The 15465-nt window shown below is 42.8% G+C and overlaps 1 protein-coding gene across 6 annotated transcripts in view; it reads right to left on the bottom strand.

Moving 5' to 3' along the window:
- Positions 1–15465, bottom strand: part of LOC142484666 (aquaporin-7-like) — a 39483-nt gene that overhangs the window by 15977 nt on the left and 8041 nt on the right. For all 6 annotated transcript variants that reach the window (XM_075584068.1, XM_075584117.1, XM_075584237.1 and 3 more), the window contains 4 exons: positions 7485–7611; positions 5910–6047; positions 3183–3301; positions 1660–1877 (listed from right to left, as the gene is read on the bottom strand). In XM_075584068.1, the coding sequence (XP_075440183.1) occupies positions 1660–1877; positions 3183–3301; positions 5910–6047; positions 7485–7611 (602 nt within the window). The remainder of the gene's footprint in view (positions 1–1659; positions 1878–3182; positions 3302–5909; positions 6048–7484; positions 7612–15465) is intronic.

Here is a 15465-nt window from a genome sequence, read left to right as displayed (position 1 = left end):
CAGGTTACATGCCCCAGGTCATTGCCGAGCAAAACGTCAGCATCTAACCAAGGCGATACCTCCACCTCCCTCATGCCACGTCCAGCACCCAAATGCAAAATGACCCGGGCAACCTGGAGTGATCGCGGTCCTCCATCTGGCATGGTCACTTGCATCCCGGTGTCCTGGAGCAAATCCTCTGGTCGGACCATATCGGGTCGGACCTGGGTAACAGTGGCACCGGAGTCCAGTAAGCCGTCTGCTTGACGATCTCCGATGGTCACTTTCCCAGGTGTTTCTGCTGGACATCGTTGGATTGCAACCCGACTGGTGCAACCTGATGTCCTTCAGTCTCCGCTGCTGGTCCTGGGGAAGCAAGTGCAGATCTCTCTGTGGACATCCCCTTGGGTTGATTCCACGGCTGTACTTGGTTCCGCGGCTGTACTTGGTTCCTCTGTGTGTGCCAGTCGCACACGGGCAACCAGCCTCACAGCTGGAGAACGTTGCCCGTGCGGGCGCCAACCGCCATACTCGTTCCAACCCCCCGGTCCCATCTCCAAACACGTCAGGTCCCCCCGTGTGACTACCTACCGCCCCCCTCCCCCCCCGGCCTGGCCGTGGGGATCGGGGAGCGCAAAAACACACTGGGTGGCCGGCCGCAACCTGCAGCAGGGCCTGGTCAGAGGTCAGGGAGCGGCCGGGTCCCCCCCAGCCAACGGGCCCGGGACACCAACCCCGGCAGACCCCCTATTGGCGTGCCTGCTGAGAGAGGCTGCCTGAGGGTAGGGAAAACACATGATTATGCCTGACAATGCTTTGGACTGACTAAGACTGGTAGGGCAGACAGGTAGCCAGGACTGGCATGGCTACGTGTGTGTGTGTGTGTGTGTGTGTGTGTGTGTGTGTGTGTGTGTGTGTGTGTGTGTGTGTGTGTGTGTGTGTGTGTGTGTGTGTGTGTGTGTGTAGATATACACTATTCCCTGGTAACATTCTTTATATAGATACAGTAACTAGACATTAAAATAGTTATGGTGGGTAAATATATAGATAGATATTTATACACATACTGTACACTGTCTTGTCCCATTCCTCTCCCTCCTCACGCCTCCTTACTATCTTGGTTGCTTTTGAATTTCAGTAGAGAAAAGGCTTTCACTGTATGTCTCTACTGTTAATTTTCACATTAGGCTACCTTTTCCTACCTTATCTTATTTCCCACTTCCTCTCAACATCCACTGCAACATCTATTACAAGCACTGTATATAATATTTTGTTTCTGTTTTTCTGCCATACACGATGACGGGCCCTGAGAGGTTCGAAAACTTGTAATAAACATATCAACTACTTGTTGGGCCAACAAAAAGTACCATACCCCCTACTCCCTCTCCCTCCTTTGTTACTACATAGAAGAAAGGACCAACACGGCCCCCCACCCTTCTTTCTCTGATCCTGCAAAGAGTTTGTCCAGGGCAGATCCTCCAAGGAGTTTGTCCATCTCAATGACTTTCTGGCATGGACAAACTTTGGTGGGAAATATCCCTAAATGGTGGCTTCCGCTGGTGCAGGTCCAATGCAGTCCTGCAGTGGCAGAAACCACTTGTACAAATTATGTTAAGAATAAAAATATAGCAGAGCAGATTGTTTCTTTTGTGATCTGTAAAAAAAAAGGAGCAGTTTTACCTAAATACTTCTACTCCCCAGCCAGCGATTGCAGTGAAGATCCTCGGTGCAAGGTCCCTGGCTGGGTTGATTGCGTATCCGGAGTTCATTCCCATGGACATCCCAATGACTGTAACCAAGAGCCCGGCCACCACAGCCTGCGTCCCATCCAAGGCAGCGTTATTCTTCTTGTCGTGGATAGCCAGGAGACACAGTAACAGCACTGCTGTGCCAATAACCTATATGAATGTATGAGGTTTCTCAGAGACATACAGTAACATACAGTATTATCTTTTAACCCTTTCACTGCTAGAAAGGTCTGCAAATGGGTTAAGCAGACCAGTTAACAACAGTTAGTAAAATGGGTTACTAATGAGTTGTAAATGTCTGACACCCCAAAAAAATTGCAAAAATACAATGTACTGTAGTTAGTTTAATTACATGTACACTTTCAATGTGATGATTTATTCGTGTGTTGGTCATTTATATCCTTTGTTTTTCATGCTATATATTAGTTTTTCTCACCTTGCATGTGTGTGAACACCATAAATCTATCATACAGTATCTGTCTGTTTCCCCCAAACAAATAACATGATAAAACTTACTCAACATGCGTCTTGGTGTTAATGTATTTTCACCATGTTTGCATCACCTTGTGTTTTGGGTTTATTGTTATAGGAGGATTCGCACAAACTATAATGAGATGTAAAAAATTCTGTGTCTGGGTGCCTCCATTCTTCCATATTATATGCATCAGAATACTCTGCTTGGTGTGAACCCCTCTAACTAAAGAGCCGCATCAAATGTGTAAATTGTTTCGAGGTTTAACTAGAAACTCTTTTATTTGGCACAGACGCTAACTGTGCATCTACTGTAGATACTCTACCTGTCAGGAAATGGCCCTGACATATTTTCCTAGATCTCCCTCTCTCCCAGTTCCTTTCTCTGTCCACCGGGTGTGCTGCTGTTTTCTGTCTGCTCTGGGGTTCTCCTGTCTGTCTGTCTCCTCTAGGTGCTCTTGTCCTATATCCTTATAGTTTCCTGTTCCTCCCTTGCCTTTGTTTTGTGTCCAGACTCCTTATGCCCATGCTTCTGCTTCTTTTCCTGTTTCTGTTCTGTGTGGAGTCCTGCTAGTAATCTGGCTTGTCCCTGTTTGTTTCCTGCTTCCTGCTCCCTAGTCTCAGTTCCTGCTCCCTAGTCTAAGTTCCTGCTCCCCTGCCCTGCTCCTGACTTCCTGTTGCCGACCCCTATCTGGACTACGATGATGCTGCTTGTTACTGAACCTTGCCTATGACCCCAACAATCCCCAACATTGTCTTGCCTGCTCCCCGCTGTTCCGGCCACTGATCCTACCCACTGCAGGAGTTTCTCCTTGACACTACCTTAAAGAACAACAAAAGTGCTTTACTTTAGTGTACCTTAAAGGTAAATCCAGACTTTCTCTTGTTTTGCATAACATGATATATATATATATATATATAAAAAACATATCAGTGTGTGCACTCTATGAAACAAACATACAGTAGAAAACATTGTTTACTAACCTGGTCTAGAAATCCACCAGCGGTGGACAGGTAGGACTGCGGGTAAGTAGAGAAAATGCTGGCTGTCGCCAAAGGACCCGTCACCGTGAAGTTTCCACCACAATAGTTGAACAATGCATCTGTCAAACGTAAAAAAGTCATATTTACTAAGCGGTACTACTACATAAGACACCTTCTGACACCAGAAGACCTTTTACAGCCCATTCAGTGTCTTATGACATAGCACTGCTTAGTAAATATGGGCCAAAATGAGTTAAGGAGGGAATCCCACTGAGCTGCCGAAAAAATCATTTGGTAACCCACTTATTGTAAACTAAGCCTGTTGCTCATGAGGAAATGTAAGTTTGTTGTAGGCTGGCGCACCTTTGAATGAACCAATATAAGGTTTTGCGTACGGAGCTTTCACAGCCCTTCAGGTCTCTTGTTCTCATGTTATTATACATTATTAGGAAATCTGTAGAAGAGATCTTTTACATTTTTATAGCTCAGTGTCCAATTTTTCGTCTACGAGAACTATCTTCTTGGGCCATTAAAATGTATCGAAAGCTGCAACAAGTAGACAACTTACTCTAGTATTCTAAATAAATAAGTGTGACAGTGAGGGGGTAACCAGGCCATCAATAAAGGTATTATGCCCAGCTGGTTACCTCTGAGCCACATTGGGTAGTTTAGAGTGTCAGGTCTTGAACCCATAAATATACCTGCAATGTATATGTTTGCATTGCAATAAAGAATTTATGTGTGTTTTACCTTTCCAGGAGTGCTAACCAGTGGAGATTCTCAGGCTATGTGTTTCAGGGGAGATGGGGGGTGGGAGGGGAGGGGCGTAATGGTTTGCAGTAAAAGTGTTGTCAGAATGTGTCTAGGTAGAAAGGGTTCAAAGTTGCAGGCCACCCCAAAAATGTATCCGGGAATCAGGTCAGATTCCCGGGAACATATAGACACATCACTCCGGTCAAAATTCTCACTGGAAAACAGTTTTGTGACTCACCGCCAGGTTTCCCTGCTTCAGCACAGACCAGAAAGGTAAATGAGGTTATAGGGATATGTGTGTCCTGGGTTCAGTCAGGGGTCCCTAGGTTAATGGGGGTCTCCCAGTATATGCCCAGATCACCAGAACAAGGTATAGAGGTTTTGGGGTGCTTCAACCATCGATAAGGTTGCAGGGCTGATTTCATGTCTAAGTCCAAATGTCTATGTTTTTAGAAAAGTAACTCTGAGATTGAAACTAAGCATTATTTCGTTCAACTTTAAAAAAAAAATTATTATAGGAAGGGCTAGGAGCGTTAAAACTGAACGTGAGCGTCTTTTCGGACAAAACCTAGGAAACGAGGGACTTAGAAGAAATTGTAAAATATTTTTATTTTAACGTTGTACAGTATGTAATGGTATATGTTTATGCACTGTATATGAGCTGGGGATTTTCCAAGTCTGTGGTTTCCGAGAGACCAGTTGGCTACCAAGTTGGTGCCAGTAAGTCTGCCCAGGTCGTGGAGTTGAAAGCCACAGAGATTGCCAAGGTGTGAAAGCCATTTGGGCGGAGGAGTTAGACCCTCGTCCTGGGCTGAATGGAAGTCATCGGACTACCATTTGCCCAGCCCAGACCTTGAGATGCCTAACTCTAAGGGTGGCTTCTGACTCACAGATGGCAGACGTGCCAAGCTGGCGCATGCCCCTGCCAGATTTCAAATCCATCCTTGCCTGGCTTCAGTAGACTGGCAAGTCTCTGATTGACTGGTAGGAATTCTCCCACGCTCAGATTGGCTGGAATATTTCATGAATGGGACTGAAATACTATAAGAAAGCCAGCAGCCCATCTGGTCCTCAGATTCTAAGCGACATGACAGCAGCGGCAAATTCGAAACCAGCAAAAGATGCTCTTTGAGAAATAGAAACGAGACGGCTTCAGAAATTTCAAAGCAAGAAATTTTCTAAGCCCCACTTTTCGAGGCCAAGTTCTGATAAGAGAACGTAGCAGTCGCGGCTGGAAATACATGCCGAAAAGAGTACCAGAACGTTTGGTACTATCTCCCGGTCAAGGGATTTTGGTATCTCCGGAAGAGATACAGCGGTAGCGTCTGGAACTACCTGCCGATTGGAGTTCCAGGATTTTTTGTGCTTAGTCTTGGTCAACCTAAAGACTGTTTTATGGACTATTTCGACTAGGAAAGATTCGTTTTGTAGCCCAGACCCCCAGTAAGTGTGTTTTCTTTTGTATATTGTAATCCACTGTGTGTAAGTCTGTTTCAATGGAATAAATAACAATTTATTTTACCTCCTTGTTTTGCCCAATGTTGTGATCCTGGTTAAAAAGGTGTAAATGCTTGGTCTCCTGTGACAATAAGATTGTAAGTTCTGCAGGGTAGGGATTTCATTTCCTATTGTCTGACTTAGCTGCACTTATTGTATCATAATTCCCTGTACTGTATTGTATTTGTAAAGCTCTGAGTACACTGTGGCCACTATGTAAATAAAGATATACATACATACAAATAATAATTGAATAACTAAATCAGTTACAGTGGTAGCAGATGCTATTGCTTCCACTACCACATTGTAGTGGGACACACACACAATGCACCAATGGGAGAAGAAACCATTGTGTTTGAACTAGGCGCATGCAAAAAAGGGGGGAGGCTAATACGTTATTTCCCTAGCTGGCACGCCCCAGCAGGTGCAACGGCACCTGCTACATCGGTACAATAAGTATTCTATAAATGACAGTACCATAATATAGACAGTATACCACTGCTGCTGCCAGGAATGAACCCATCATTTGGGCTAACACGTAAACTGGGAGTTTTCCCCAATGCAGCTTTCCCAAGATGCAGTTTGTTAGTGACACAGCACAATTCATGTGGGCTCCTACAACAATAGAAAACAACATGAGACATGGCATTAATATGGCATTCAGTTTATCCCTCAATAAATTAAAAGTCTCAGGCTTTGTGTGTAAGACCCTATTGACGGCAGGTTATCCAAAAACAATAATGTAATAACCATTCCAAGTGTTACTTTTGATTCAACACTACATTAGCTAAAATGTATTTAGCTGTCTATTACTGAGTCCTAATGGTTGATTTAATGTATAACTGATTACTTTATATATAGTTTACGGAACATGACAAGTTCATCAAAACATCATCAATATATTGGGTTCAAACATGTCTTTCTTCAGGATTTCAACCATTGATGATTTTTTCAACAGTCTTGTAAACACATTACTTTCTGCCTATGTTGGAAATGTTCTATTCTTTTCAAAACGTGGATTAAAAAAAAAGTAAGTTTGAGCATTTTGATTGTTTACGAGACAGTGTGAACAGATTGATTTAAAAGATCATTTTCGCATCAAGCCAGAGGCTTATTTAGGTTTATTTACCATCATTAATATATTAAATGTATATACTTTGCTTTTACTAAGTGTCTGATTTTGGTAGTGTAATGTATTGATTTCTGCGTGTCTGACCAGTCACTCTTATGGAGCACTTCTCATCCTATGAACTATTATTATACCAATGAAGCTACACCAGGTCTTCCAAAGTGACACTACATACTCTGATACCCTACAAGTCTCACCTCACTGCAGAACAGAGAAAAAGAAATGCAAAAGGAAAACACGCACAATATTCACACTAAAGGGATTTATTTACCTAAATTGATATATTTCACTGCAGAATATGAGCATAATATGGGGATCTATAAAAATAGTTATAAGGGAAGTTTTCCCTCTTTATTATTGTGGTACAGGATACAAGCCGATTGGAACTGCTTATAGAAACAAATCCATCCAGCAACACTAATAATGTGTCGATTTTATAATGTATCACAGCAACCTATTCCTCTTGGTAAATTATTGAATCAGCGCGGTTTGAAGAAGCTAAAAATAAATAGCTGCGTTTTCTCCTTCTGGGAGAAAATCATATGTATATAAATTGCTTAAATCCATATAACAGGATTTCTAAAGATTCATTTAACCCTTGAGTGACAGAGGGACGAGGAATGCTCTGCAGAGACCAATGCATTCCTGGCTCCTTTGTCACTCAAAGGCCCTTATTGTGTACGCGGCGATAGAGCCAATCAGGTGCTATCCCACGGAAATCCGCATTTAATTTACCGGGGCTCTCTGTGTCATGGTGCCGGATGGAAGCAGTTCACAGAATAAGGATCAAGGAGTTAAAAATACACAGTGTTTTTAAGAGTGTTTTTTCTTTTTTGTGTTTTTATAAGGGTTGTACCAATGTGACACTTTAACACACATCTTGCAATTAAAATGGTAATAGCATGGATGGTAAGAACGCTCACCAGAGACTCCACCAGCTACATGGATTCCCATTATGACACCAATTCCAAATGACAAATTAATGCTCAGATACTGTCCAAATTCTTTATTCCCTAGAACCACCTGCGCAACAGATGCTAAGCCAAACATCTAGAAAAAGAGAAAGAGAGTTATCCCTCGTGGGACACAAAGACACATTGCTGAATCTATATGTAAATGCTAATCTCCCACTGTTAATTGTCACTACAAATACCGGTAAAACAACTCAAAGTAGCAAAAATCTGAATTAATAAATCTAAAACTGAAAAAAAAAAATGGAATAATCTCAGTAGGACTAGGGAATCGTAGTAGGCAAATCAATTTTCTTTTAGCAATCCCCGAATATTTGCACTTGCAAATAAACGCCATCTTTGCGGCGAATTTGAATATTGGCAAATTATTTCCCCATCGCTACTTGGTGGTTGACAACTGTGGAACTGAGATAACCACCAATTTTCTCCCTCCTCCTCAGAAGCCTACTGTATATGTGTTTAAACACATATTGTTAGTATCGTGTCCCTTGAGCATATCCTAAAAAAAAGTGCTTTTTAGTGAAAAAAAAAAGCATGATTTTCTTAATCGACGGCTTCTCAGATTACCGTGTAACTTAGACTACACTGAGCCCTGCTCCACTTTAATTCATGCACTTATATTTCCTGAACAGAAAATCATATTTAAAAAAATAAAAACAACATTGGAAAGAGATCGCTTATTTTAATTTAAAGAAAAACCCAAAGCATTGTTGACCAGCACGGACTGCTGCTTTAACACATGCATCACAAAATTCTTAAACAAAGTAGCACTCTTTTAATACAAAGACGTTCTCTATCCGTATAGAGATTAAGTTGATAAAAATGGTTAAAATTACTTTTTTTTTTGCAGGCTATAAACCACTTACATTAATTTTACCTCCTGAGCACATCGCAGTCATTTGATCCCTTTGCTCCATAAACTGAGTCCTTAACTTGGCAGCAACCAATTTTCTACCCTGTTTAATATGCTGTAAAGGTCTCTTCTCCGGGCTGGAGAAGAGAACATCTCTAGTTTAATGGATTAAACCAAACTCTTCTCCAGCTCGGGGAAGCAGCTTCACTGCATTTCGAATGAGGACGGTAGAAGTTTCCCAGTTTTTTTTAACACAATATGCAGATGTTGAACATAATCACAAGACATCGTTCCCGTTCTGTTTTTATCTAGTTTTCCATTACTCTTTTTATCTGCTTTTTTCCACCTTTAACGACTCATATTTCTGACCACTGTAATCAGAAACTTTTATGACCCTAACTTGCGAATACGACAGTCCTCTGTCTTCCTACTTCTTTTCTTCTATCAAATCAAACCAGTCAGGGTACTAGTAATAGCCCTTACCATTTAAACCCACATCCACCCGCACTGCGCCTTAAACTGCCCTATGAAAGATTTCAGTACATCTGTACCAGTCCTTGGTAACCAGCGCATCTTTTCTATTGATCCATTCTCGCTGTTGCATCAGATATGGCAATCATTTCTCTAATATTGTGTTTGCTTAGTGTATCTCCCAGATTTGAATCAGGGCTTTGTGTATGTACAGTAGGTGTGTAGTTCAGGCACATATTCCCTAAGTGGTGCTATGCCATAAGACACCTTACAGCGCTGTTGGACGTTTCGGGCGGGAGTCATCAATGTGTGAATTGCGTCATTGCAGCCGAGTCAGCTATTGACTTTAATGGCAGGTGTCGCCGATTTGGCAGCGGTATCGTCCTTTGATGAGATCCCCGGCACTTAAGGCTTATTCACTTCGGCCATACGGGGCAAGAAGTATTCAAGTCCAATGAGGGTCCGGAGGTGAATGTTATCAATAGAAAAGGTGAAGACAGCTTCAATGTATTCAATGTACGGTATGAATGCATATCGTTATTTATATAACACCCAGAGTGTACACAGCACTTCACAAAAGAGACAATGCAATACAGGGAATTACATTAAGTGTTGCAAACACAACCAGACAACAGGGAAGGAAATCCCTGCCCCTGAGAGCTTACAATCTAAGTGGTATGTTCAGGGCCGCAGACAGATTTCCTGGGGTTCAGGACTAGAGTTATGACTGGACCCCCCCCCCCATGTAGGTGGCCTTGCGAGCCACCCCCCATGTCACACCTCGCGAGCCCCCTCTATTTCCCTCCTTCCCATGTTTTTTTCTCCCCTCTGTCTCATGTCTCCCTCTCCCCCCCTTTAGCAATTACCCCACTCTCACTCAATCCTTTCCCCCGCCTCACGTGTATTTCTCTCTCATGCGTCCCACTCTTTCTCCCTCCCTCACTCCTCTCACTCTCCCATCCGTCAAATACCCCACTCTCTCAATCTCTCCTCCTCACACTCATTCCCTTCCCTTTCACACAATCCCCCTCACAAAATACATCCCAAAATATCCCACCCCTCTAAATACATACAAAAAAAATCCTCACCCCCACAAATACATATAAAAAATCCAATACATATAACCCCTCCAAAAATCCATATAAAAAAACACAAATCCATATACAAAAATCCATATAAAACCCCCATACATATAAAAAAAACAATACACATACCCCCCCAATACATAGAAAAATAAACCAATACATCGAGAAAAAAAACACCCAATACATGAAAAAAAAACCCCAATACATCTAAAATACCCCAATACATAAATGCTAAACCCAATACATATAACCCCCCCAATACATAGAAAAAAAACCATATATAGAAAAAAAACAATACATAGAACCCCCCAATACATAGAAAAAAAACAATACATAGAACCCCCCTCCCCGAATACATAGAAACCCCCCAATACATAGAACCCCCCCAATACATAGAACCCCCAATACATAGAACCCCCCAATACATAGAACCCCAATACATAGAACCCCCCAATACATAGAACCACCCCAATACATAGAACCCCCCTCCCCGAATACATAGAAACCCCCCAATACATAGAACCCCCCCCCCAATACATAGAAACCCCCCCAATACATATACAAAAAAAACAACACATAGATAATAAACCCCACTACATATTAACCCTTACCTTGCTGCTGGTCACATGGGTCAAGCCTCTGGCCGGATTCGCTGGCTGCGGGGGGGCCCGGTGGCCAAACAAAGCAGTTGGACCCGACCTCTCGTGGCTGCTAGGCCCCGGCTCTCCTCAAGCTGCAGGCCTTTCCCTCACTGTTCCACGCAGAGCATCTGACGTCAGCGCGCCGGGCCTCCCTCATGCCGGCCTGCCGGAAGCGTAGCCCAGCTTACTTCCAGTGTGCACCGACATCAAAGTGCCCAGTGTGGGACAGTTAGTGAGTAGGGAAAGGCCTGCAGCTTGGGGAGAGCCGGGGCTTGGTGGCCACGGGAGATCGGGCCCAACTGCTTCGTCTGGCCGCCGGGCCCCCTGCAGCCAGCGGGCCCGGGACACTTGTCCCAGCTGTCCCCCCCCCCCCACTGTCGGCAGCCCTGGGTATGTTGGGAGACTTACAGAGACAGCAGGTGAGGGAATAGGTGCAGTAGATGGCAGTGCTTGGCCACAATGGTTGGTAGGAGCGACTGTGGGTGTGGGACAGTAGCCATGAGTTACTAAAGGTGAAAATCTGCACACCACATGACAATAATATTTTTTAAAAAAGATACAACTAGCGGTGCTCCTGGTTCAGGATTCTCTGTGATGATCCAGCTTATAATGGAAAGTATAGGAAACAGGGCTCCATGGAATTTCCAAGATACATTTATTGCCAACAAACTGACTGACGTTTCGGCCACAACTGGCCTTTCTCAAAGCAGAATGGCACAATTATTTGAGAAAGACCAATTGTGGCCGAAACGTCAGTCAATTTGTTGGCAATAAATTTATCTTGAAAATTCCGTGGAGCCCTGTTTCTTATACTTTCCACAGTAGCCATGAGCCCAGGTCATTGAAATGCTTCGTTTAAGAGGTGAGTTTTTAGGTTTGACTTAAATGTGGGGAGAAATGGTGCTTGGCGTATATATCGATTGTGAGAGAGTGCCACAGGTAAGGGACAGCAAGGGGAAAGGTTTAAGGAAAGCTGGAGCAGTAGAGGTGGAAGCGATGGAAAGAGAAAAGTTATGAGCAAAGTGCAGGATATGAGCAGTGACATAACAAGAGATCGAAGCTGATATGTAGGGAGGAGCAGGCGAGTGGAGAGCCCTGAAGGTAGGAAGTTGAACTTTTTGCGTGATCCAAAACTTTATAGGAAGCCAGAAGAATTAAATTAAAAGGTTACCACCATTTACAGGGGAAGAGATGGCAGGCAGGCATGAGTGAGATCAGGTGTGTATGTCTGGCTTCAAGATTAGGGGAGATCCCCAACAGAGGGTGTGAATAGAGGATTTGTGTGGGTGATTTTTTTGCGGGGTATAGAAGTTGTTGGGAGAGAGGTGTATAAATAATGGTGCAGTGGGGAGTGGGGAAATTGGAGAGACCAGGGACATTCACAAAGGAGCGAGGAAACAGTAAACAGAAAAAGTAATAGGGAGGGCATAGTAAGATGCAGGAGGAGAGACTTCACAGGTAATGGAGGATAAAAGTGTACAAATAATTACAGATGTTAAAAGTGAATGTCTCACAGTGGCAAAGTTGTAATGCAGAGTCCAGATCTTCCTCCAATCAGCAGAGGTAAATGGGAATTTGCACAGGTAGTGTTAGGACCTGCATACTGGTCATGCTTTGTCGTGGCTCGCAGGCTTGCAATGCTTTGGCCAAAGGGTTTAACTAAATGACCCTTATTCAAGAGAATATATAAGTATTTCACTGTGTATTTTTGTCCCATTGGATATAGCATTGGGCTTCTCTGTCTTTTGTTATAAAACTCATTAAGTATGATTTTGAAATAATGTCAAAAAGAACATTAAATCGCCTTTTCCTCAGTACTCAAAGAATGTAGTTAATGACTTTTACCTCAACAGTATATATGGTGCCATTTCCCCCCTAGATTTGCACATTTGCTTTGACATTATATATATTATATATATATTGGCTTGTGTAATACGAGCTTGAGACAAAAGGTGGCACTGAGTGCTCATTTGCATGTCATTTCCCAGAATCCTTTGCTGCAGTGGAAGCGCAGTATGCTGGGTGACAATGGGGAAAGACAGGGTTGCAGACCTGTCTAAGACATGCAAATGAACATACAGTAATATTTACAGTTGCTATATATATATATATATATATATATATATATATATATATATATATATACTGTATATATATGCCCCATAGTGTTGTTAATAACTTCTAAAACAGTGTGTTATAATTTAGCACCACTTAATAAATATGGCCCATAATCCCCCCAAAATGCCTTTGTAAAAAAAAACTAATTGAGAGGAAGCATCAGTGATGTGCTTCAGCACAGGTGGCTCAATCAATCCCTGCTTCAGCACAGGGGGCTCAATCAGCCCCAGCTTCAGTCTCCTGGGCCATCTGTGATGAAGCAGATATATCCTTAAAACCTGACCTGTTGGTGGTCTTGAGGAGTGGAGTTGAGAACCGTGGGCGTAAGGAACTCAAATAGATATCTACAGATTACAACATGGTTAAGAAAGGTGAGAATTAGCAGTGAGACCAGAGAGAAAATACTCGTATGTAACCACTTTCCTGCCGGTGGGGCCACAATGTATTGGTTTGGGATTACACCTAAATACAGAGGATTAGCGCTTCACAGTGTGATGTGAAGCAAAGGTCTCGTGTACTGTATATGCAGCCAGCAAATACAAAACATCTCCCACGAGGGAGTCTCGCTCGGTTACCAGGACAAATAAAGGCAGCAAAATATTGTCATTTAATGAAGAGAAATGTCAGGAAATGACATGCTGTGGAGAAAGGTTAATGAGTTGTACTCAAGAGCATTAAAGCACAACACCCAACACGTGTGACATTATGTGTGACATTAGCCTTTTAGCAGGGCACAAGAAGACACAAGATTGGCACTGCAAGATTAACTGTTTCAGTGTCCGCTGGCAATCTGTGTACACACCTGTCCGTGGTTACAACTATTAATAGTGTGAAGTATCCCATGAAGTATATAAGTGTAATAAATAAATCATTGTCTTTATAGCGAGATCTTCTTTTGCTGCCTGTTCTCACTATTTCCCTGGTGTATTTCCAGTTCTCATCGATCTGATTGTGAACTCATTCTACACGCACAGAGAGACAGAAGTGTATGTTTTACTACAGTCTCCCGGCTGCGAATCTGGGACAAAACCAGCGGGAAAAACAGCACCTGATTCATCAAAGGTAAAACTGATTGCTTTCACTGGGATTCCTTTTGTTTGATGGATGTCAGGAAGCAGGGATATCCTGAAAACCTGACCTGTTGGTGGCCCTTGCAGTTGGCCACCCCTTCTCTCCTGTCTCTTTGCGTCATTGTGTTGAGGTCTTTACTCCACGTTTAGCTTCACGCGCGTCCTCTTAGAAAAGAGTTACATGATATACAGATAAGGAGGTGTATCAAACACAACATCTCTATGCATCACTTTTTTTATCTAGTAAAGTCTAAAGTGGCGCAAACTTCCTCTGGCGAATAATTTTTGCCACGTGTCGAAAAATCAGTGACGGAAACGCAAACAGAAAATGGAGCAATGCGTCAAAACCAACGTTCTTTTTGTTAATAAACAAGTCCCATGATGTTTCGTTTTGGTCCAATTTTGCCCTAGTTTTGCAACGAGGAGAGTCTAATAAATAGACCCTTAGTTTCCTCTGCATCTAGTGTACCCGCTACACAGCTGTACAGGGCTCGTAAAACGTCAGCAGAAAATGGCACGAGCGGTACTGTATGCGACTGTGTTTATTACAGGGAACTGCTCAGCAGTTTAATATACTACACACACGTGAGTTATACGGGACTGTTGTGAAAACAGTTATCTGTCTGCGAGGATCGGGAGTCTCCAGAGATCTTCAGTCCTAGGCACCAAGGTTAACCATTAATAATGTGGTGTAGTAAACACAGCAAACAGGAGGAGGAGCGTATCCGAGAAAGGAAAGGGAATGCCTGTGGCATTATTATTATTATTATTATTACGGTGCATAGTTTATAGTGCACTTTGAAAAGTAGCAGTAAGAAGAGTTTAAACCTTATACACAGAGAGAAAAACTATTTTGCAATGGCTGACATTGTATCAATGCTACAAATACAGAAAAGTCCCTTTTCCAAACATATACATTTGCAAGAAGGTAAGTAGTTGTATTTTCACCCCCTAGGACATGGGCCAATTCCAGTCCTCAAGGGCCACCAACAGGTCAGGTTCTAAGGATATCCCTGCTTCAGCACAGGTGACTCAATCAGTGGTTCAGTCGTTGACCTGTTGGTGTCCCTAGAGGACTGGAGTTGGCCACTTCTGCCCTAGGACTATTATAAATGTACACTAGTATAGATGCAACTGCTGGTTCTGAGCCACTTGACAGGAAAAATGCGTGGCCATCTCTCAAGCTTCTCATGTGGCATATTCTCCCTGTTCGCGGTGATTTGACGAGTTGACGGCGTGTTGTCCAGGGCGGCGAGTATTTAGTGGTCAGACGGAATTATTATTTATGTGGTTGCAGTTCAGCGCTTGTCCGGCAGATGGCAAAGTGAATGTTTTTGCCTATGGGGGACATGGGATGCTCTATGTCTGAAAACAGGTGTCTTTAAGGCCAGATAACAAGTATAGACATTACAGTAATCCATTGTTAAATGACCTTGGTCACTCAAGACGTTATCAAATTTAGGCGTTTCACTTTTTATTACAAACAGAATGTACTTTACATTATTTTACATTGCCTTGGCTGCTGACTGTTGCATGGGACATAAATGATGTCAACTCCTTGTAGTCGACCCAAATGCAGTTTTGCATACATTATATTTTCTGCAATTAATGCAGGGACAGATAAGAAGGCAACTATATCTGACATCTATGACTATATCATTGACAAGTTTGAATACTTCAAAAATTCACCAAACC

This window comes from Ascaphus truei, chromosome 1, assembly GCF_040206685.1.
Source record: "Ascaphus truei isolate aAscTru1 chromosome 1, aAscTru1.hap1, whole genome shotgun sequence".
In the NCBI taxonomy this organism is placed as follows: Eukaryota; Metazoa; Chordata; class Amphibia; order Anura; family Ascaphidae; genus Ascaphus; species Ascaphus truei.
Note: the sequence above shows the minus strand (reverse complement) of the source record. Positions and strands in the feature narration are given on the sequence as shown.